Here is a 17,795-nt window from a genome sequence, read left to right on the forward strand (position 1 = left end):
ATTTCCCACTGTACTTGAGGGGTTGATAAGAGCTCCAAAAACCTTCATGTTCTATAGTGTGTGGTCACAGTTTTATTTTTTATAAAAGAAAAAAAAGGCATTAATTTGGAACTTTCTCAGGGTCTTCAAAGACAAGAGAAAGAACATGACATCACAAGGATGGAGGACACCAGGATGTCATCGAGGACACCCCAGGCGACCATCACGGCATCGTACCGAGGGCCTATGAAACACGGGACCCCCGGGAGCAGGCGGGGACTCTCCAGGGATCCTAGTGTATTCAGGGCAGGGGTTCTCAAAGTGTGGACGTGGGACCCATGGCAGGGGGTGATCCCTGAGACCCTTTCAAAGGGTCCACGAGGCCAAAACTATTTTCATAATCATACAAAAATGTTATTTGGCTTTTTCCCTCTCATTCCATACAAGTGCGCAGTGGAGTTTTCCAGCGTCTGCATGACATGTAATATTGCAGAAGATTGAACGCAGAAGCCGATGAGACTCCAGCTGTCCTCCATTAAGCCAGCCATTAAAGAAATTTTCAGAAACATAAACAATGGTATTCTCACTACCTAATTTTGTTTTGGAAAACAGATTTTTTAATGTTTATATCAATGTGTAGTCGCTTTACTATTGTTATTTTTTAATGAATTAATAAATGTCTCTGATTTAATTTCTAATCTGGTAAATATCAACAACTATAACCTCTATAAAAGATCTCGGGGTTCTCCATAATTTTGAAGAGTGCAAAGGCATCTGAAGACCTAAAAGTGAGAAGCACTGGTCTACTGGGGGTGACACTGCCCAGGGAGCTGATCGGGTGCGCAGTCCTGGGAGCGTCTCCCAGCCCCCATGAGCCCTGCTTGCTTCGTTTATGTAATGGCAGTGACAATACCTTCCAGGGAAATTTCCAGAGGGAAAAAATGTATCTGGAAGCCCTGTGAAATATATGGCTCCCTCTCCAAGCATGACTCTAGGACCACAGAAAGCAGAGGAAGTGGCCCCTAGGCTGCAGAGGCCCCGGGACCAGGAGAGGGATTTGGTAGTTCCCAGGATAACCTTTTACAGGCAGTGGGTACACGACACAGGGTCTTGGCTGAGTCCCACTGTGGGCGCACCGCCCCGGGGAACACCCCCTGATTCCAGGCCTTGTTGCAGCCAGGAGCCTGGGCAGCAAATCAACTGCTTCCCCAGCCCTGCATGAGCCCATCCAGTCTGGACGCCCCTTGGGGTACCAGAGCCCAGCACCCGGGAACTCCCGGAGTGAACAAGGGGCATCCAGACAGCAAACACCAGCCTCTTACACACAGAGAGGCCTGTTCCTCACTCTGGGGGCGCAGGGCCGGGGGAGAAAGGAATTCCCCTCCCACCCTTGAGCGCTCCCCCCAGAGCACAACGGGGACTTTGTAAGGTCCGGCTGCAGGGTGGCCGTGCTCAGGAGGGCACCTACCTTCACCAGCAGCCTCCCGCGGCCGTCCCAGTCTATCTGCAGGTCCTCCCCGTAGCTGAGGTGCACGGAGGCCATCACGGTGTGCTGGATGCGGAGGTCTCCTGGAACCCAGCAAGGACGGGATTTAGGCTAAGATGGGGAGAGGGCAGGAGAGCGGCAGGCAGATGGATCGTAGGGAAAGATGGGGTATCTCACAAAGGACTGTAGCAATGAAAACAGTGAGTTAGGGGGAAGCTGGGGATGTCCATGAGGCTTAAGGTGGGGGGGGGGGCGGTTCTCAGAGGCAAGGTGATCAGGGTGGGTGTAGTGCAAATCGGGCTCCCCCAGGAAGGCGCCTCCGTATCTATCCCTGCCGTAGCCTGCCATTCCCTGTCCTGCCACAAGAGGGCAGCAGAGGCGCCTGCATCCTTAGCTGAGGCAGGTGCCCTGAGCCCGGTTCCGTTTCCCATTGAACCCCTAACCCCTGAGCATTTCCTGGGCCCCTCTGCTGTTGCACATGCCTCCAGGCTAAGTTACTCAGTCCTCACGGCTGAGTGGTGCTCTGTGCACAGCTGAAACGGCAGTCTTCTCTGGGGAAGAGGTAGGAGGCATACGTCTTCCCCGGAGGGACACGCATGGCATTAACACACACAGGCACCCTCAAGTTCACCACGTGCAAAGCCGGGATAATGGGGCGCGGGCCGGCCAGTGGTCTTGAAGAAGAAGACGACGAGGGGAGGGGTCTGGGAGCCCCTGTGAGGGTGAAGGTTGGAAATAGGCTGTGCAAAATGGCACCTAACAACCTGGCAAAGTCACTGAACAGGTAGATTTTCCTACAGGTCACGGGGTCATCTGGCTTTGCCCCGTGACATCTTGGGGTTTGACCCATCACCAGCCACCCCACCCCCAGCCAGCTTCCTCTGCTCCTCCTCCTCCTCCAGGAAGCCTTCCTTTCTTGCAGGAGGCAGGCCAGGACACCCAGCCTGCCCTCCAAAGTTAGCTCTCCTAAACATTTGCGCAGAAGAGGTGGCAGTGAGCACTGCTGAGGGGGGCGGGGGTGCTGAGGGTGAGCTGGGCGGGGGTCCTGTGGGGGAGGAGGGCACCCACCTTGCAGGAGGGGGATCTGGACGTCCTGACCATCCATGGCAACGCCTCCCCCGTGCTTCAGCTTCACGACGTTGCTGTGCTGGCTGGGCAGGCGGACGGTGACCGAGCGGGTGCAGACCGCGTCGGGGTCGTCGGCACACTGCCAGGAGGGGCACGCCGAGGGACGTCACCAAACCACCCCCCCGAGCCCCGCAGCCCAGCCCCCGACCCATCCACTCGGGGAAAGCCCTCCACCCGCGCAGCCCTTCTCGCACGGAACCACTCCCTGGTCCCAGAACCATCTCTGGGAAGGGCCCGGGGCTATGCCACAGAGAGGCCCAAAGCCCAGGCCTCCCCCCGCCCAGCGCCATTCTGCTCTGGTCCTTTATCAGGATTCTAGGCCTTGCTTGCCCTTGTTCCTTGGGCCTGTTGTTCCACAGGGGCTCAGGGTCCTCAGGGGAGCCCTGTGCGCCCTGTCTGTCCTCCCCTTTGCTCGGTTGTCCAGAGGAAGGACGCGCACATGGGGCCATCTTGCACCCCTCACCCCCACGGTTGCCCTGGGGCTGCCTGGCGAGGCTCACCTGGACAGTCTCTATGATGATGGAGAAGGAGTGGTCCTGGCAGTCCCGGGCCAGCAGGTACTGGCAGACCCCACTGAAGGTGAAGTGCCTGTCATCAAAGCTCTTGAAGTGGGATTGTCCTGTGATGAGACATTCCCCTGGGGGGACAGGGAAGGGGAGAGTGTGTGTCCCAGCGGGTCCCCTGGCGGGACAGAGGGGAGGGGACAGTGGGTGTCCCAGCGGGTGCCCTGGCGGGACACAGGGGAGGGGAGAGTGGGTGTCCCAGCAGGACACCTCCTGGGGATGCCCCTCACTGCAGTCTATAAAGGGGCTCCACGGGAGGACTCTATTCAGGCCCCACTCCTCTGGCCCTGAGAGGTCAGGGCCGGGTGGGTCAGTTCCATGCCTCAGGGGAGTGACAGCCACACCCAAGGAGTGGCAGAGCCAGACCAGAACCCGTGGCTCCGGCTTTATGCTCCAGCTTTGTGCTCTGGGTTCACCGTGGCCCCCAGCCCTTCCCCACGGCCGCTCCAGGTTCTGGCTCTGCTGGGGCCAAGGGCCTCGGGCCTGCAGAGGTCTTTCTCTGCGCTGCCATTGTGAGCGCTCCCCCCTCCACGAGGGCAAGAGGGCAGAAAGGCCGCCCAGAGTCGTGACGGGGGAAGGGGGAGCCCAGCAGTGCAGGGGCCAGGACCCAATCCTCACCCCCTCGCCAGCTGAGGGGCAGCCCTCAGGCCTCCTCCTGGGCAAATCCATGCTGTGACTTCAGCTGGGGCCAGTGGGGGCCCAGGACCCCATCTGCCTATGATCTCACTGCTGCCCGAGCCAGCTGACGCGTCTGGGGGTGGGTACGAGGACGCCCCGGCACCACCCTGCCGCTCGAGCCCTCGACGCGCACCCACCCAACAGCGACTCCGTCCTCCCAGGCCCCAGTGCCGGCCCGTGGTGCTGGCCCAGTGCATCTCGGACCGCAGGTCGTCCGTGCTGGGGGAGGGGGGCTTTGCTAATGCCGCCAGTGACTCCCCACTGGCCCGACCCCAGCTCAGCCCACAGCGGACCCACTGAAGCCGAGGCCAGCATCTGGAACCCTCCCCAGCCTCCCTTTACCTGTTTCCTCTCCTCCTTGCCTTCTACTCTATAGAGAAAGCAAAGCAGACACACACCACAGCCGTTCCATAAAGTAGGGGCCCTCCTTCCCCTCCCCGTGCCCCCTGGCCCCCAAACAGCAGAGAATCATCCTCCAGGGCACCACTCTGTTCTGAACCCCAAGTTCCCCCTAGGAGGGTCCTACAGCCAGGCCCACTTGGACCCATCTCCAGGGGCTGATGCTGAGCCCAGTCACACAGTCAGGGGTCCCCAAAGGCCTGAGAGGGGTTCCAGCTGTCCATCTGTCAAAGACAAGCCCCATCGGCCCCCTGCCTGCCACCTCATGCCCAGATTTGCACTGAAAGACACAGCAGGCATGCGACGCTGGGGGCGGGGGGCAGCCGGGGGGAGGGGCAGGACCAGCTTTGGGTCCAGGTGTGGCCCTGTCCTTGGTATGCGCTGGAAGGCAGGGGGAGGAGTAGCCCCAGGTTACAGTGAGTGTCCCTCTGCCTGGTCCCCAGAGCAACTAACCCCTTCTATGATGGCATGGGCCAAGAGGGCACACTCAGCCCAGAGAAATCAGGAGAAAATAGGGAGGCCCCAGATCATCCTCACCAGCATCATCTTCTGTGATAAGAAGAAATATACATGTCTTTGTCCCTGATTCCTGATACAGAGCTTCTAGGGCCCTAGGAATGTCCTGGGTGAGAGGGGCATCTTTTGTTCTACTGAAGCCCCTCTTAGCAGGTCCCTCGAGAGCTTCAGGATGGGGACTGGTTACAGAAAGACCTAAGTATGATTAGAGGGTTGGGATTTCCAGTCCCATCCCCCAAACTCCAGGGAAGGGAGAGGGGCTGGAGATTGAGTTAATAAGCAACCAGGCTTAGGGACTTCCCTGGCGGTCCAATGGTTGGGACTTCGCCTTCTAACGTGAGGGTGTGGGTTCAACCCTTGGTCGGGAAGCTAAGATCCCACATGCCTGGCAGCCATAAAAACAAAACATAAAACAGAGGCAACATTGTAACAAATTCAATAAAGACTTTTAAAATGGTCCTAATCAGGCTTCCCTGGTGGCACAGTGGTTGAGAGTCTGCCTGCCGATGCAGGGGACGCGGGTTCGTGCCCCGGTCCGGGAAGATCTCACATGCCACGGAGCGGCTGGACCCGTAAGCCATGGCCGCTGAGCCTGCGCGTCCGGAGCCTGTGCTCCGCAGCAGGAGAGGCCACAACAGTGAGAAGCCCACGTACCGCAAAAAAAAAAAAAAAAAATGGTCATCAAAAAAAATCTTAAAAAAAAAAAAATCATCAGTCATGCTTATATAGTAAAACCTCCATAAAAACTCCTATTAAACAAGAGAGTTGGGAGGGCTTCCAGGTTGGTGAACATATTTACATGTAGGACACCCCAACTCCACAGGGACAGAAGCTCCTGTGCTCAGCACCCTTCCAGAGCTCACCCTGTGTACATCTTCATCTGGCTGGTCATTTGTCTCCTTTATAATATTTTTTGTAATAAACCAGTAATAGTAAGTAAAGTGTTTGCCTGAGTTCTGTGAGCCATTCTAGCAATTATCATAGCTGGCATCAAAAGCAGGAGCCCTTGGATGGAGCCCTTCACCTGCGGGGTCTGTGCTAATTCTGGGTAGTCAGGGTCAGAACTGAACTGAATTGTAGGACACCCGGGTGGTGTCCAGAAAGTCGAAGGATTGGTTGTTGTCGGGGGGAAACACACACACATGTGGTGTCAGAAGTGTGGTAGAAGCAGATCGTGCCTCCCCATTGCATTGCCCCACAAGAAGGGCACGAGTGAGGGGTCACTGTTTCTGGAAGTCCGAGCAGAACAGGCAATGAGTTAGGGGCCAGGGTCATCCCGACTGATTATAGCCACGCTGGAATTCCAAATCCACGGGTGTCACAACAAAGTCTTTTTTAAATGGCTATTTTGGGACTCCCCTGGTGGCGCAGTGGTTGAGAGTCCGCCTGCCAATGCAGGGGACACAGGTTTGTGCCCTGGTCTGGGAAGATCCCACATGCCGCGAAGCGGCTGGGCCCATGAGCCATGGCCGCTGAGCCTGCGCGTCCGGAGCCTGTGCTCCGCAACGGGAAACACCACAACAGTGAGAGGCCCGCATACCAACAAAAAAAACAAAAAAAGGCTATTTTTCGGAAGCTACCATCATTCTACAAACAGAATGACACGGCCCTTTGTATCACATGTCTTGACCCCACTGCAGTGCGATGGGTGGGAATTCCTCCCCCAACCTCTCTTTGTTTTCTCAACAGCACTCTTATCTGAGTAAGAAATTAAACTTGCATTATCTCTGACAATGCTCAGGAAAAGAGGGGTCAATGAGAAAATATGCAAACATTGGAAAGCAAAACTTCTGGGTCAGAATCTAATCCTCTGATCTGATTTCCTGCTCTGACCTCCCCCGATGGGCGTTCTGGAGTTTCTCGGGAATCAGAAATCTAAATACTGTATTATATTTAGCTTATCTCCTTGGTACAATTGAGGGATGGGGCTGACCACACGGGAAACCCAGAAACACAGCTGAGTGAGGCGCTAGGGAGCCGTGGGCCCGGGGGCTGGAACAGGAGCCAGAAGAATGCGCCACACGGTGACACTCGCCCAAGCTCTGCCCAGAGGATGCCCAAGACATTCCCAGCCAGCTGGTCAGTAAAAGGCAGCCTGACAAGCCGCTGGCCACCACTGGACGCAGCAGGTGGGCAATAAAAGTTCGGTGAATGCACGCAAAGCAGGTGATTCTTAAAATAGCAAATAGCATAAAACCAAGAACAGCCAGAAGTTAAAGTAAGTCCACTACATGAATAAGAATCCTCCCTCATGGAAAAAAGGAGGAGAAAAAAAAGTCTCTCATTTGATGGAAACATGTTACCTCTTCTAAATAAGCCCCTCTGTTCACAGGAAAGGAGCCTCCATGGGGCTGTTCTGCTCAGCTCATTGGCTTCTACACTTTTCCATGCGGCTATAGAAAGGCCAGCCCACAGGCCTTCTTCAAAGCAACTCAGGCTTCCTCCCAGCATAAATGTTCACCAAAGCCTGCCTCTAAATCACATTAACATAATTTCAACCAAACATGCAAGACGCATTTCTAAGTGCTCTATGGGCACTACCTCATTTACTGCTCTCGTGAGGCTGGCATTATTATTCCCAGTTTACAGAAAAGAAAACTGAGGCACAGGGCTTCCCTGGTGGCGCAGTGGTTGAGAGTCCGCCTGCCGATGCAGGGGACACGGGTTCGTGCCCCGGTCCGGGAAGATCCCACATGCCGCGGAGCGGCTGGGCCCGTGAGCCATGGCCGCTGAGCCTGCGCGTCCGGAGCCTGTGCTCCGCAACGGGAGGGGCCACAACAGTGAGAGGCCCGCGTACCGAAAAAAAAAAAAAATGAGCAATGCCTTGCACCAAGGTCCTCCCTCCCGCTCCAGGCCAGGCAGGCGCATGGGCCTCCATGCCACCAAGCCCAGGGAAGGCTCAGGCTCTGTCTTGCCTCCTGCCCCACCTGTCCCGGCCACACCCTGCTTTGCACCACCCCTCCCCATCCCCGGCTCCTCTGTGTCTCCATCCTTCTCTGACCCTGCTTAATGAAACAGCTGTGGCTGTGACGATGAAAACACCTAATGTTTACCGAGTACTTGCTGTGTGTCAAGTAACCACAGCTCTCATGGGATGAAGCTGCTGTTATCATCCTATTTGACAGATGAGGAAACTGAGGCTGCAAGTGGTTAAGCAGTTTGCCAAAAGTCACCCAGTTAGTAAGCAGTGGAACTGGAACTCCTACCAGGCTGAGTCCACAGCCCATTACGCTCCCAGCCCCAGGACCACGCTACCTTTCCACGTTCACAGGACTTGGGCCACGAATAAACTTCCCAGCTCCAGCAGAGTATCTTCCACACTCTTCCGTCAGGAGTTTGAAATTCTGTCACCGGAGCTTTATTTGTTTGAGGAACAGTCCCTATTAACAGGCACGCTCCTTCCTCATTGATCCCAACCAAACATTTATGATTCAGTGGAAACTAAACTAACAGAGCCCCAGGCACCTGGGGCTGCCCTAATCCTAACCAGAACAGAGGTGTGCCAGGAGCAGTGAAGGCCTAAGGATCATGTAACAGAAGCTCCAGCCCCTCTCCATGCAGACCGATGCTCTCCTCAGCGATTGTTTTCTCCCTCCCACTCCCAAACATGAGGTTCTCTGTGCTAGGTAGACTTTAAGGTCCCCCCCTCCATGGTCCCCACCTCCTGTATTCACATCTTGTGTGACGCCCTCACCTTGAAGGCAGGCTGGACATGTGGTCTTGTTTCTAGCAAATATAATACAGCACAAGTGAAAGATGTCACCTTGGAGAGCAGGTGTTTAAAGGACTGTGGCTTCTGTCTTGGCTGCTCGGCCTCATCCTCTCGGAGGTCACTCACCCTAGAGGAAGCCAGCTGTCATGCCATGAGGCAGCCCCAAGGGGAGATCCACAAGGTGAGGGACCGAGGCCTGGCCACCATCCCATGAGTGAGCTTCAGAGTGATTCCCTTCACTACAGAGGAACCTTCAGATGAGACCACAGCCCCAGTCAACAACTTGACTGCAATTTCATGAGAAATCCGGAACCAGAGGTACCCAGCTAAGCCACACGCAGATTCCAGACGTACAGAAACTGTGAGATAATGAATGTTTGTTGTTTGCTAAGTTTGGGGGCCTTTGTTATACAGTAATAGACAACTAGTACACTCTCATCTTACTCCAGGGAATCAAAACCCAGATCTCTGTTTCTAAGAATCACAAGGTCAGCTCCTCCAGGGACTGCAGAGAAGCCCCAGCCTGCTCTTTGTTTTACTAGCAGAGCCAGACATATCCCCTTCCAGAACCTTCCCATCAGAAGCTCTGTCAGCAATCTTCACCCTGGGAGATAAGACAGACCCCTGCCAGCTGACTCTTGGCAGGTGTAGAAATATGCTGTGCGCTACGGGTAGAAATGGACAGGGAGGCAAGGACCAACTAAGCTCCAGATCTAGAAAAAGAGGGTCAGGGCTTTGAACGTGCAGAGCAAGAGCTTATTGGTTGTGTTGGCACAATATCAAACCACTCAGTAGACCTGAGAGTTGGAACTAGCTCTCTTCCCATCAAGGCATCAAGAAAACTTCCTGCATCCTCAGCAAAGTTACCATCCGAATTTTGAATCGAAGACCAGGGGATTACACTGTCTACTCCAGACTAAGCATTCCATCAGGTACACAGTGGGTTTTTAAATAATTGTTGGATGCATAGATGGACGGATGGATGGATGGATGGTTAGATGGTTGGACAGGTGATTGGATAGATGGATGGATGAATGGTTGGATGGATGGATGGAAGGAAGACCCTCCCTATAGAAAGTTGTTATTAAGAATTCCTAATCTAGTAGTCAATCTGACAGAACACAATAAGCTAAATTCCTAATTCCACCCACTGTACTTCATATATCTTATACAACAAATGCTTATTATTTAGACATTAAAAGTTTTTTCACAGGTCCATTACATCGACCTCATGGCTTTCACATGACTCTTTAGGTCTTTCACAGGGTATGATTATGTTAAATTGGAGCACTGACACCAGGTGCAAGAGCATCTTTTGTGCTTTGTGCTTCCTTCAAGCATTGCACAGAAGATAAACGGCTGGTTGGCCATCCCTGGGCCAGACTAATTGACTTAGTCCTGGGGCCCACCTTCCATCTAGTTTCCATCTAGTTCCAGAATTTTCCCAGTATAGTGAGCACTGGATAAGTCCTAAGTGACTCTAAAGCCACCGACCCCAAATAGGATCCCAGGTATGTAAGCTCAACCCCCTGCCAGCCCACCAAAGCCAATGTGGTCTCTCGGGGCCAACAGGAGGGGAGCCTCTCATTTGGTTATTTGCCTTGCGGTCTTTTATTGCATTCCACAAACATGGGGATCCCCAAGGTAGTATCCAGCATTTGAGTGAGGCTGAGATGGTCTTTAACCAAGCGTGGGGCCTCTCCAGGGTTCATGAACATGAACGAGGGCAAAGACCCTCCTGCAAAGGGATGGATCGAGCACTAGGAAGGAGAGGAAAGGGAAAGGCAAGACAGAAGTCAGGTGGTTGTGAGTTTGAATCTTGTCTCTGTCTCATAGCAGCTGTGTGACTTTGGGTGAGTTACTTAACCTCTCTGGATCTGTTTCCTCTTTTGTAAAATGAGAATAAATTGCACCTTCTTCATAGGTTGTGGTGATGATGTAATACATGTAAAGTACTGAACACCATGCCTAAGACATAGCAAACATCACATGACTGACCAAAAGGGGAGAAGCATCAGGAGAAGAGCCAGGGTCATCGGGAAGGTGAGGCAAAGGGAGCTTTGAGTGGGCAAAATTTGCAGTAGATAGAATAGAGTTGGGGCTAAACAGAGGAGAAAGTAAAGGGCAGAAATTATAAGGAAACTTTTCCTAAATAGATTTTCCAGGGCAGGGACAGGGTAGGAGGGATCACTGAGTGACCTGGTTCTCCTAGCTCTTGGATGCCGCCAAGATCTTTGGATAAGGCATTCCAGAAAATTCCAGAAATTTCTCACTTCTAGCTTAAAGCATTACCAGGCCCTTCTTACTCTTAATTTTCCAAGGAATTTGCTTCATCTTTGTTTAGTCACCTGTGACCTTGCAGTTTTCACAGCACATTCAACCGTAATCCTTTGAGCAAACAGGTGAAGGGAAAAGGACAATGAAAGAGTTCCCAGGCGCAGTCTCCCCTTTCGGTTGCTGGGGGACCTCCCTCTGCTGGCCTGGGAGGAGAGGGTTAGCACAGCTGGTTCTGCACTGGAGCTGTGGTCAGGGGTTGCATCCAACCTGTGCAGAGACCACCTTTCCCTGCCTGGTCAGGTGGTCCTCCCAGTCTAGGAAGGGAGGCTGTACCTCTCCACTGGGAGGAGGGCAGAGGGGAGGGGAAGCTCACCTACCTGGACACTCCTCGTTGCTGCAGACCCACTGGCTGTTTCGGCAAATGCTGTTGGGGAGAGAAGCACGGGTTACAGGTGGGTCAGGCATCCCTGAATGGATTTAGAGAGTGCACTGCCCATCCCACAGCCCCAGGGGAGAGGTCTGAGAGAAGAAAGGCGCTCAGGCCTGAGGGGGCTTCGTGAGGCTGAAGGTATACAGGAAGGGGCTTTGGCCACAGAGGAATCATAGAGACAATGCCAAGGGGAAGAAACCCCAACAGACAGATAGAAGAGGGAAACCTAGGGGGTCTACCCAGGCACTAAGCAATCAAATTCCAAACACACACACACACACACACACGCGCGCGCGCGCACGCGCACACACGCACACATGCATACGCACACACAGCTGGTAGAAGACTGGAGGAAGGGCGGGCTGCTGACAGGGGTAACACCCTGGCCCATGCTGGGCAGCCCTTGAGACTCCTGGAAGACTGCCCAGTAGGGAAAGGTAGCCAGCGAGGAGGTCTGGAGGCGTTCTCCTCTCCCCGTTTGCAGGGGACAGACAGACCCAGCCCAGGGAACACCAGAGGGGCTTCTGGAGGAAACGGCTCAAGCAAAGCAGGGGCAACAGGGAGAGAGAGTCACTTATTAAAGCATGGCTGGGGGGAAAGCTAGAGAAGTTGTCTGCATGCGAAGGGGCCTTCACCCCCCCAGCCCCCCAACTCCAGGCCGCTCTGTATGTAATCCTTGCTCCCCATCATCAGCCTCCACACCCTTCCCCAAACCACCCCCAGCCCAGGCCAGGTCCTGTTCTACCTGCCCCGGTGCCCTTACTGCCCCTGCTGGCCCAGCTGCCCCTCCCACAGACCCGGGCAGCTCTCACAGACCGCACTGCTGGGCCCCAATTACCAGGTGTTGCAGTCTCTCTTGAGAGAGGCGCCCGGAGGGTACCGCTTCCCAGCATGTACGCAGGAACACTCGGCACTTTCCACACAGCGGCCTTCATCAAGGAGCTGTCCCTCTGGGTCAAGGGGAACAAGGCAAAAAGACTCAGCCTCGGCATCATCATCACTCATCTCACAACCACAGAAGCCCCGGGCGTGACCATCAGCTCAGGGCTTCTCGCAGGAAGCTCAAAGGACTCGTTCTGCGATGCTGATCTTTCATGGTTTGCAATGAGAGAGGGAGGAGGGCTATTTATCTCCACTCCAGTGACGAAGAAATGGGGGAAACAGGTTTGTTCAAAGGCCTTCCAGTAGGGAAGCCGTGAGTCTAGTCTGAAGGCTTCTTCCAGGAAGCTCAAAGAACCTGTGCTATGTTTATCTTTCACAGCAATGCAGTGGGAGAGAGGGGGAAGATTATTTATCTCCATCCTGTCCGATGAAGAAACGGAGGCAAGGGTTTTGTTCAAGTTCCTCCAGTAGAGAAGTCATGAGTCAAAACACACAAGACTCACTCTCAGCACTTAACCAGACCTTTTCACCAACGCTCACAAGGTCTCTCCTGAGAAAGACTTCCTGATGCAAAGTTCTTTTTCAGCTGAGCTCACATGACAAACCTAGGAAACAGTTGAGACTATCTTTCTCCCAGACAATTCCTTGACTGAGAAAACACTGCAGCTCAGATAGGGCCATGTGCTCCCCAGACAAAGTCACTCTTGGAGCCCAGACCATCCTTCTATTCCCCAGACACACGTGCTTTCATGGACACAGTACAACAGGAAAACATACATTAGAAATAAATATCAGCTCGAACCTCATCACTCCATACAAAGACTTTAAAAAAATAAATCAAAGGCCTCTGATGTCGGCAATGGGGAACAAGCACAAGTGGCCTTCATCTGGCTTCCCCAAGCCAAGGGCACTGGCGAGGTCTCAGGTTTGTAAATAAAGTGGGAAGTCATTACCTGGGCAGCTGCAGCCATCCACGCACTGCTGCTGACACACTTCGTTGATGTGCAGGCTCTGGCAGTTTCTGGGGCAGGGGGACACGCATGCCTTGTACTCCATGCCCGTGGGGCAGTCCGGTCCTGAAATGGAAAACTCAGGAGTCTGCCCGGAGCTGTTCCCTTCCAGGGCAGCATCTCACAAGCCACGTGGTGCTCAGAGCCCCTGTGCCCCCTTTGTCTGCCCCCCTCTGTCTTCAGGGACCCAGGGGCCATCTCCACCTCAGTGGCACCCCAGGGGCCAACGTCCCCGGCTCAAAATGCAAGGCCCCCAAGGCCAAGCAAGGGGTAAATGGTGTCCTCCATCCCATCCCTCCTCTGAGGGCTCCTCTTCCTCAAGAAATAGGGCTCAATCAGATGCCCCACCCAGCACTGGGCACTCAGCCTCACGGCCACGCCCCACACAAGGGATGTTCATTTCCATCTATGTCCACTGAGGCAGGACAGCCCTGGCGGCCGCATCACCTAAGCCTCCGTCCTCCCGCTGGACCCAGCCCCTCATGGACAAGGACAGCTCTCCTTTCTCCCTTCTCTTCACCTGCTGCTGCCTGACGCTCAGGCTGCAGGACCAGAAGGGCCTTCCCAGCATCCCAAACCACTTCTCCTCCGAGATACCTCAGGCGTCTCCCCACCGTTCCTTCAAAGACCCAAAAAAAAACAGCCACCCCCCCTTCCAGAGGAGATCGCTGCTGCTAATAACCACCCTTCTCGCACCCCACAGCAAAGATGAAGAGCTCTAATTTATAAGCTGAAAAACACAAACTGAAAGGCATGTGTGCAGTGTAAGTATTTGGGCTGCTCCACAGTTTGTGCCCCCTGTGATCTGTGGGAAGTCTCGGCGGGGACAGGAGGCTGCCTGCAAGGTGACTGGAGAAGCTCGTACTTAATCAGGATAATTTGGGGATGGTGACAATGACAATGACTAGGGACCCATGAGATTAGAGGGAGAGGGGGAGGGATGGTGAGCACCCGCCGGAAGAGAGAGGGGATTAAATGAAAGGGAGGAACTTGATAAAAGCCTGCCAGGATCCCAAGATCACCCGGGGACACTTTGGCCACCGCCCTGCTCCCGGTCAGTTCAGACTTTAACTGCTGCGATTCCCCTCGGAGTCAGGGACGGGTTTTGAGTCCAGGGGATGGATTTGCTCACAGGTAAGCCAGGAAGATGGGGCATGAGAACAGAGGCAGGAGAAGTGACGTGGGGGGTTTAAGGGGGGCCTTTCAAGCCTCCTCGAAGCCGTTAGGGAGGGGACTTGCTCTGTGACCAGGGGACAGAGCAGGAGCCAGGCAGGAACTGGTCCCCGGGATGTGGGTCTTGGCAGGCACTGGCTGGTTGGAGTGTGACAGCCGGAGAGCTTATGGAGTGACACCCAGACGGACACCGCTCACTCCCGCCGGTGGGGGCCCCATGCTGACTCACGGCAGGAGCTGTGGTCCATCCAGCCATACAGCAGCATCCCCTGCTGGGCGCAGGCCCGGGCGTACTCCAGGAGCACAGGGCAGGGGCACAGCAGCCCCTGGGCACACGTGCACAGCATCCTCTCACACAGGGCCACGAAAGGCTCGGGGTCCACCAGGGGGTGGCAGCGGGCAAACACCGAGGCACTCTTCAGAAGCTGGCACTGCTCCCACAGGCCCTGCAGGAGGGAGAGGCCACCTCAGCGAGGGCGCCACCCGCGCAGCCTGGCATCCTCTGACCTTGGCGCTTGGAGACCCACCCTGCCCGGAAACCCAAGCATGCTCGCTCACACCTAGTAGGTGCTTGTCAACATCTGTCAAACGAAACAGTCCAGTCAGTGGAACACTGTCGGACCCCTGCTTGGTGGGGCAGCCCGAGACCAGGGCGACCTCCTAGACTGAACCCTGGAAATGCAGAGGCCAGGGCCCTGACCTCCACTGGAAGGCAGTGTCCTCTGCAGGGAAAGAGCAGAGGGACACTCATGAAAGGAGCTGAACTTGAAGTTCTCATGGAGGCCACGTGGCTCAGAGTCCAGGAAGGCCAGTCAGCATCTGCTCTGCACGCCCCGGTCACCTCCCCTCCCTGACCTTGGTTCCTCCACCAGAGATGAGGAGGTGCCACAAGGAGTTTTATAAAGTAGAGCTTCCCGGGCCTCATCCACAGAGATGTAAACTCAGTGTGTCAGGGATGCAGTTGAGCAAACCTTCCCGAGAGGATTCCTGGGACAAGACTGGACCAGTTCCCATCAGCAAAAACATGCCAGGACTCTATGATGTGTGCCAGGGAGCTACCAGGCAAGGACTCTTCCTGGGTTTCATCACTTTTTTGCCAACCTCAACCCCATTACACAGGCAGGTTTGGAGTGGTTCTCACTGACGACTCCTGGACACGTTAGCACAAACCCCTCCCTATACACTGTATTTGTGAGCGTCTCTGCATTCTGTGTTTTGGTCATTTATTTAGTTAGTTAGTTAGTTTTGGCTGCGTTGGGTCTTCGTAACTGTGCACAGGCTTTTGCTAGTTGTGGCGAGCGGGGGCTACTCTTCGTTGTGGTGCGTGGGTTTCTCATTGCGGTGGCTTCTCTTGTTGTGGAGCACGGGCTCTAGGCGCGTGGGCTTCAGTAGTTATGGCACGCGGGCTCAGTAGTTGTGGCACGTGGGCTTCAGTAGTTGTGGCACGTGGGCTCAGTAGTTGTGGCTTGAGGGCTCTAGAGCACAGGCTCAGTAGTTGTGGCACACAGGCTTAGTTGTTCCTCCACAGCATGTGGGATCTTCCCGGGCCAGGACTCAAACCCGTGTCCCCTGCATTGGCAGGCGAATTCTCAACCACTGCACCACCAGGGAAGCCCTGTGCTTTTAGTAATTTAAATGCATATCTTTTTCATGACGTAATATCTCTGAAATTGGGTGCATCTTACAGTCGATATCACACTTTGTTGTAGATTTAACACAACACAGTATTGTCGCTGTTAGTGATCCCCACTGGGTGCATAATTCCTTTCATGCATAGACATGCTCTGCAAATGAATGGAAGCCAGTTGTTTGTGAAAGGACTTCAGCTAAAATGAAAGGAGTATGAGAGCATCTGAAGGAAGGGCTGAGCCCTGGCAGGTAAATCCGAGCAAATCGGCGTTCGTAAAGGGGACAGTAAAAAAAGGAAAGAAGTGACCAGTTTTGAGAAGAGGGAAATCCAATCTGCTCAAACTGTACAAGGGGTGGTCAGAGCGAAGCTGTGTAAATCAAGAGCCGGGAGCCAGGCCCATGGCCTCTGGAGGAATAGAAATCTGACCCAGTGCTACTCAACACCCAGAAGACCCACCTGGGGAAGCACCAGGGCCATGCTGCGGTCCTAGGGAAACCTGTGTCTTATCCCTGCCCAGCCTACACAGTCTGCCATCAGAACCAGGCCCCTGATCGCTGAAGGCCCTGGGGTGGACCCGGGGAGCTCCAGGGCCAGTTGGCCCAAGCAGTTGGGCATAGTTGTTTCCCTATGCACCTCAGAAAAGCAGCAGCCGCGTGGACTGCTGAATTGCAAAGCTGCTGCAGCAGGCAGGACTGTGGGCAGGACAGTTAGCAGCTCTGCATGTTGGGAGCCTGGCTGAGCGCAGCTCTCCCTCCCTCCACGACCCCACCCTTCTGAGCTACCTCCCTGCGTGGCCGAGAAAAACCAGAGGCTAAAGCCCAGCTCTGCCACTGCCTAGCGGCGGGGATGGAGGCAAGCCTCGTCCCTCATTGGAGACGGACAGGCGTCCTGGAGTAAGACGGGAATACCAGCTACAGACACTGTCTCACAGGTGGACACATGGAGCCTGGAGCCAAGCAAGCAGCCCATGACCAAAGATGGCTGCCGTGGGTCCCATGTCACAGAGGCCTCGGGTGATGACAAGCATCCTTCCATTTGCCACCTGAGCACTTCACACGGGGGAAACTGAGGTTTCTGAATACAATGCCAGGCAGGGTCCTGCCCTAGACCTGTTGGGACTTCACAGCCCCAGGCCCAGCCTCCACCTCCACGTGCTGGCTGTGTGAGCCTGGCTGTTTACTCAACCCCGCCTCCTCTGTGGATGGGACAATGATAACAGCGCCTATCTGAAAAGACTGAAATGAAGACCGAATGGAATAACGCATGGAAAAGGTTAGCCTAAGACATGGCGACCCCGTATCATCATCGTCATCGTCATCGACATCCCGGCCACCAAAGAGAGGCCTTCCACTGTCCTTCCTGCCATTAGGTTTAGCTTCAGAATGGTGAGCAGGTCACCAGCAGGACAGAAGGACATCTTTGTCCCTTTCCCCATCTCCATCTGCCTGGGTTGTCCGGGGATGAATGGTTGCCACGGCAACACTATCAATTCACTAGTATCTGGGGGCTCCCTGGTGAACAGAGGGCGGCTCTTGTGGATCTTTTACCTGGGAGGGTCACACTCCTCCAGAACGAAGCGGGGGCTGATGGAGGAACCCACTCTTCTTTCTAATCGGCAGGTCTAAGAATCTCCATCCTCACTGGCAAGTGAGACTCAGGGAAGGAGGCTGAGGCCTGTGTCTGGTTCCTTCCGTTCTGTCACACTGCCTGGCCCATCAGAAATGCCACTCAGAAAGAGAGGTCCCTAGACTCTTACAGGGCAGTGGAGGGCGCCCCCAGGAGGGCCAGGGCCTTGGCTCTTGCCCACCTCTTGCCCCCCATACAATTTGGAACCAGAAAAAGAGCTCCCAAAGGCAACACCATGGGGTTTTTCTAGTGATTGCTGCCACCGCCTGGGCTGTAGGACAGTGGCTTAGAGCCATCCCTGCACCA

General features: G+C 54.6%; 1 protein-coding gene across 1 annotated transcript in view; it reads right to left on the bottom strand.

Moving 5' to 3' along the window:
- VWF (von Willebrand factor) overlaps positions 1 to 17,795 on the bottom strand; it is a 133,454-nt gene that overhangs the window by 83,977 nt on the left and 31,682 nt on the right. Inside the window, exons 6-12 of the mRNA XM_060111711.1 lie at positions 14,463 to 14,679; positions 13,004 to 13,126; positions 12,007 to 12,118; positions 11,116 to 11,162; positions 3,094 to 3,230; positions 2,534 to 2,672; positions 1,448 to 1,548 (exon numbers count right to left, since the gene is read on the bottom strand). Coding sequence (XP_059967694.1) covers positions 1,448 to 1,548; positions 2,534 to 2,672; positions 3,094 to 3,230; positions 11,116 to 11,162; positions 12,007 to 12,118; positions 13,004 to 13,126; positions 14,463 to 14,679 — 876 coding nt within the window. The remainder of the gene's footprint in view (positions 1 to 1,447; positions 1,549 to 2,533; positions 2,673 to 3,093; positions 3,231 to 11,115; positions 11,163 to 12,006; positions 12,119 to 13,003; positions 13,127 to 14,462; positions 14,680 to 17,795) is intronic.

Source organism: Mesoplodon densirostris, chromosome 11 (assembly GCF_025265405.1).
Source record: "Mesoplodon densirostris isolate mMesDen1 chromosome 11, mMesDen1 primary haplotype, whole genome shotgun sequence".
NCBI lineage: Eukaryota > Metazoa > Chordata > Mammalia > Artiodactyla > Ziphiidae > Mesoplodon > Mesoplodon densirostris.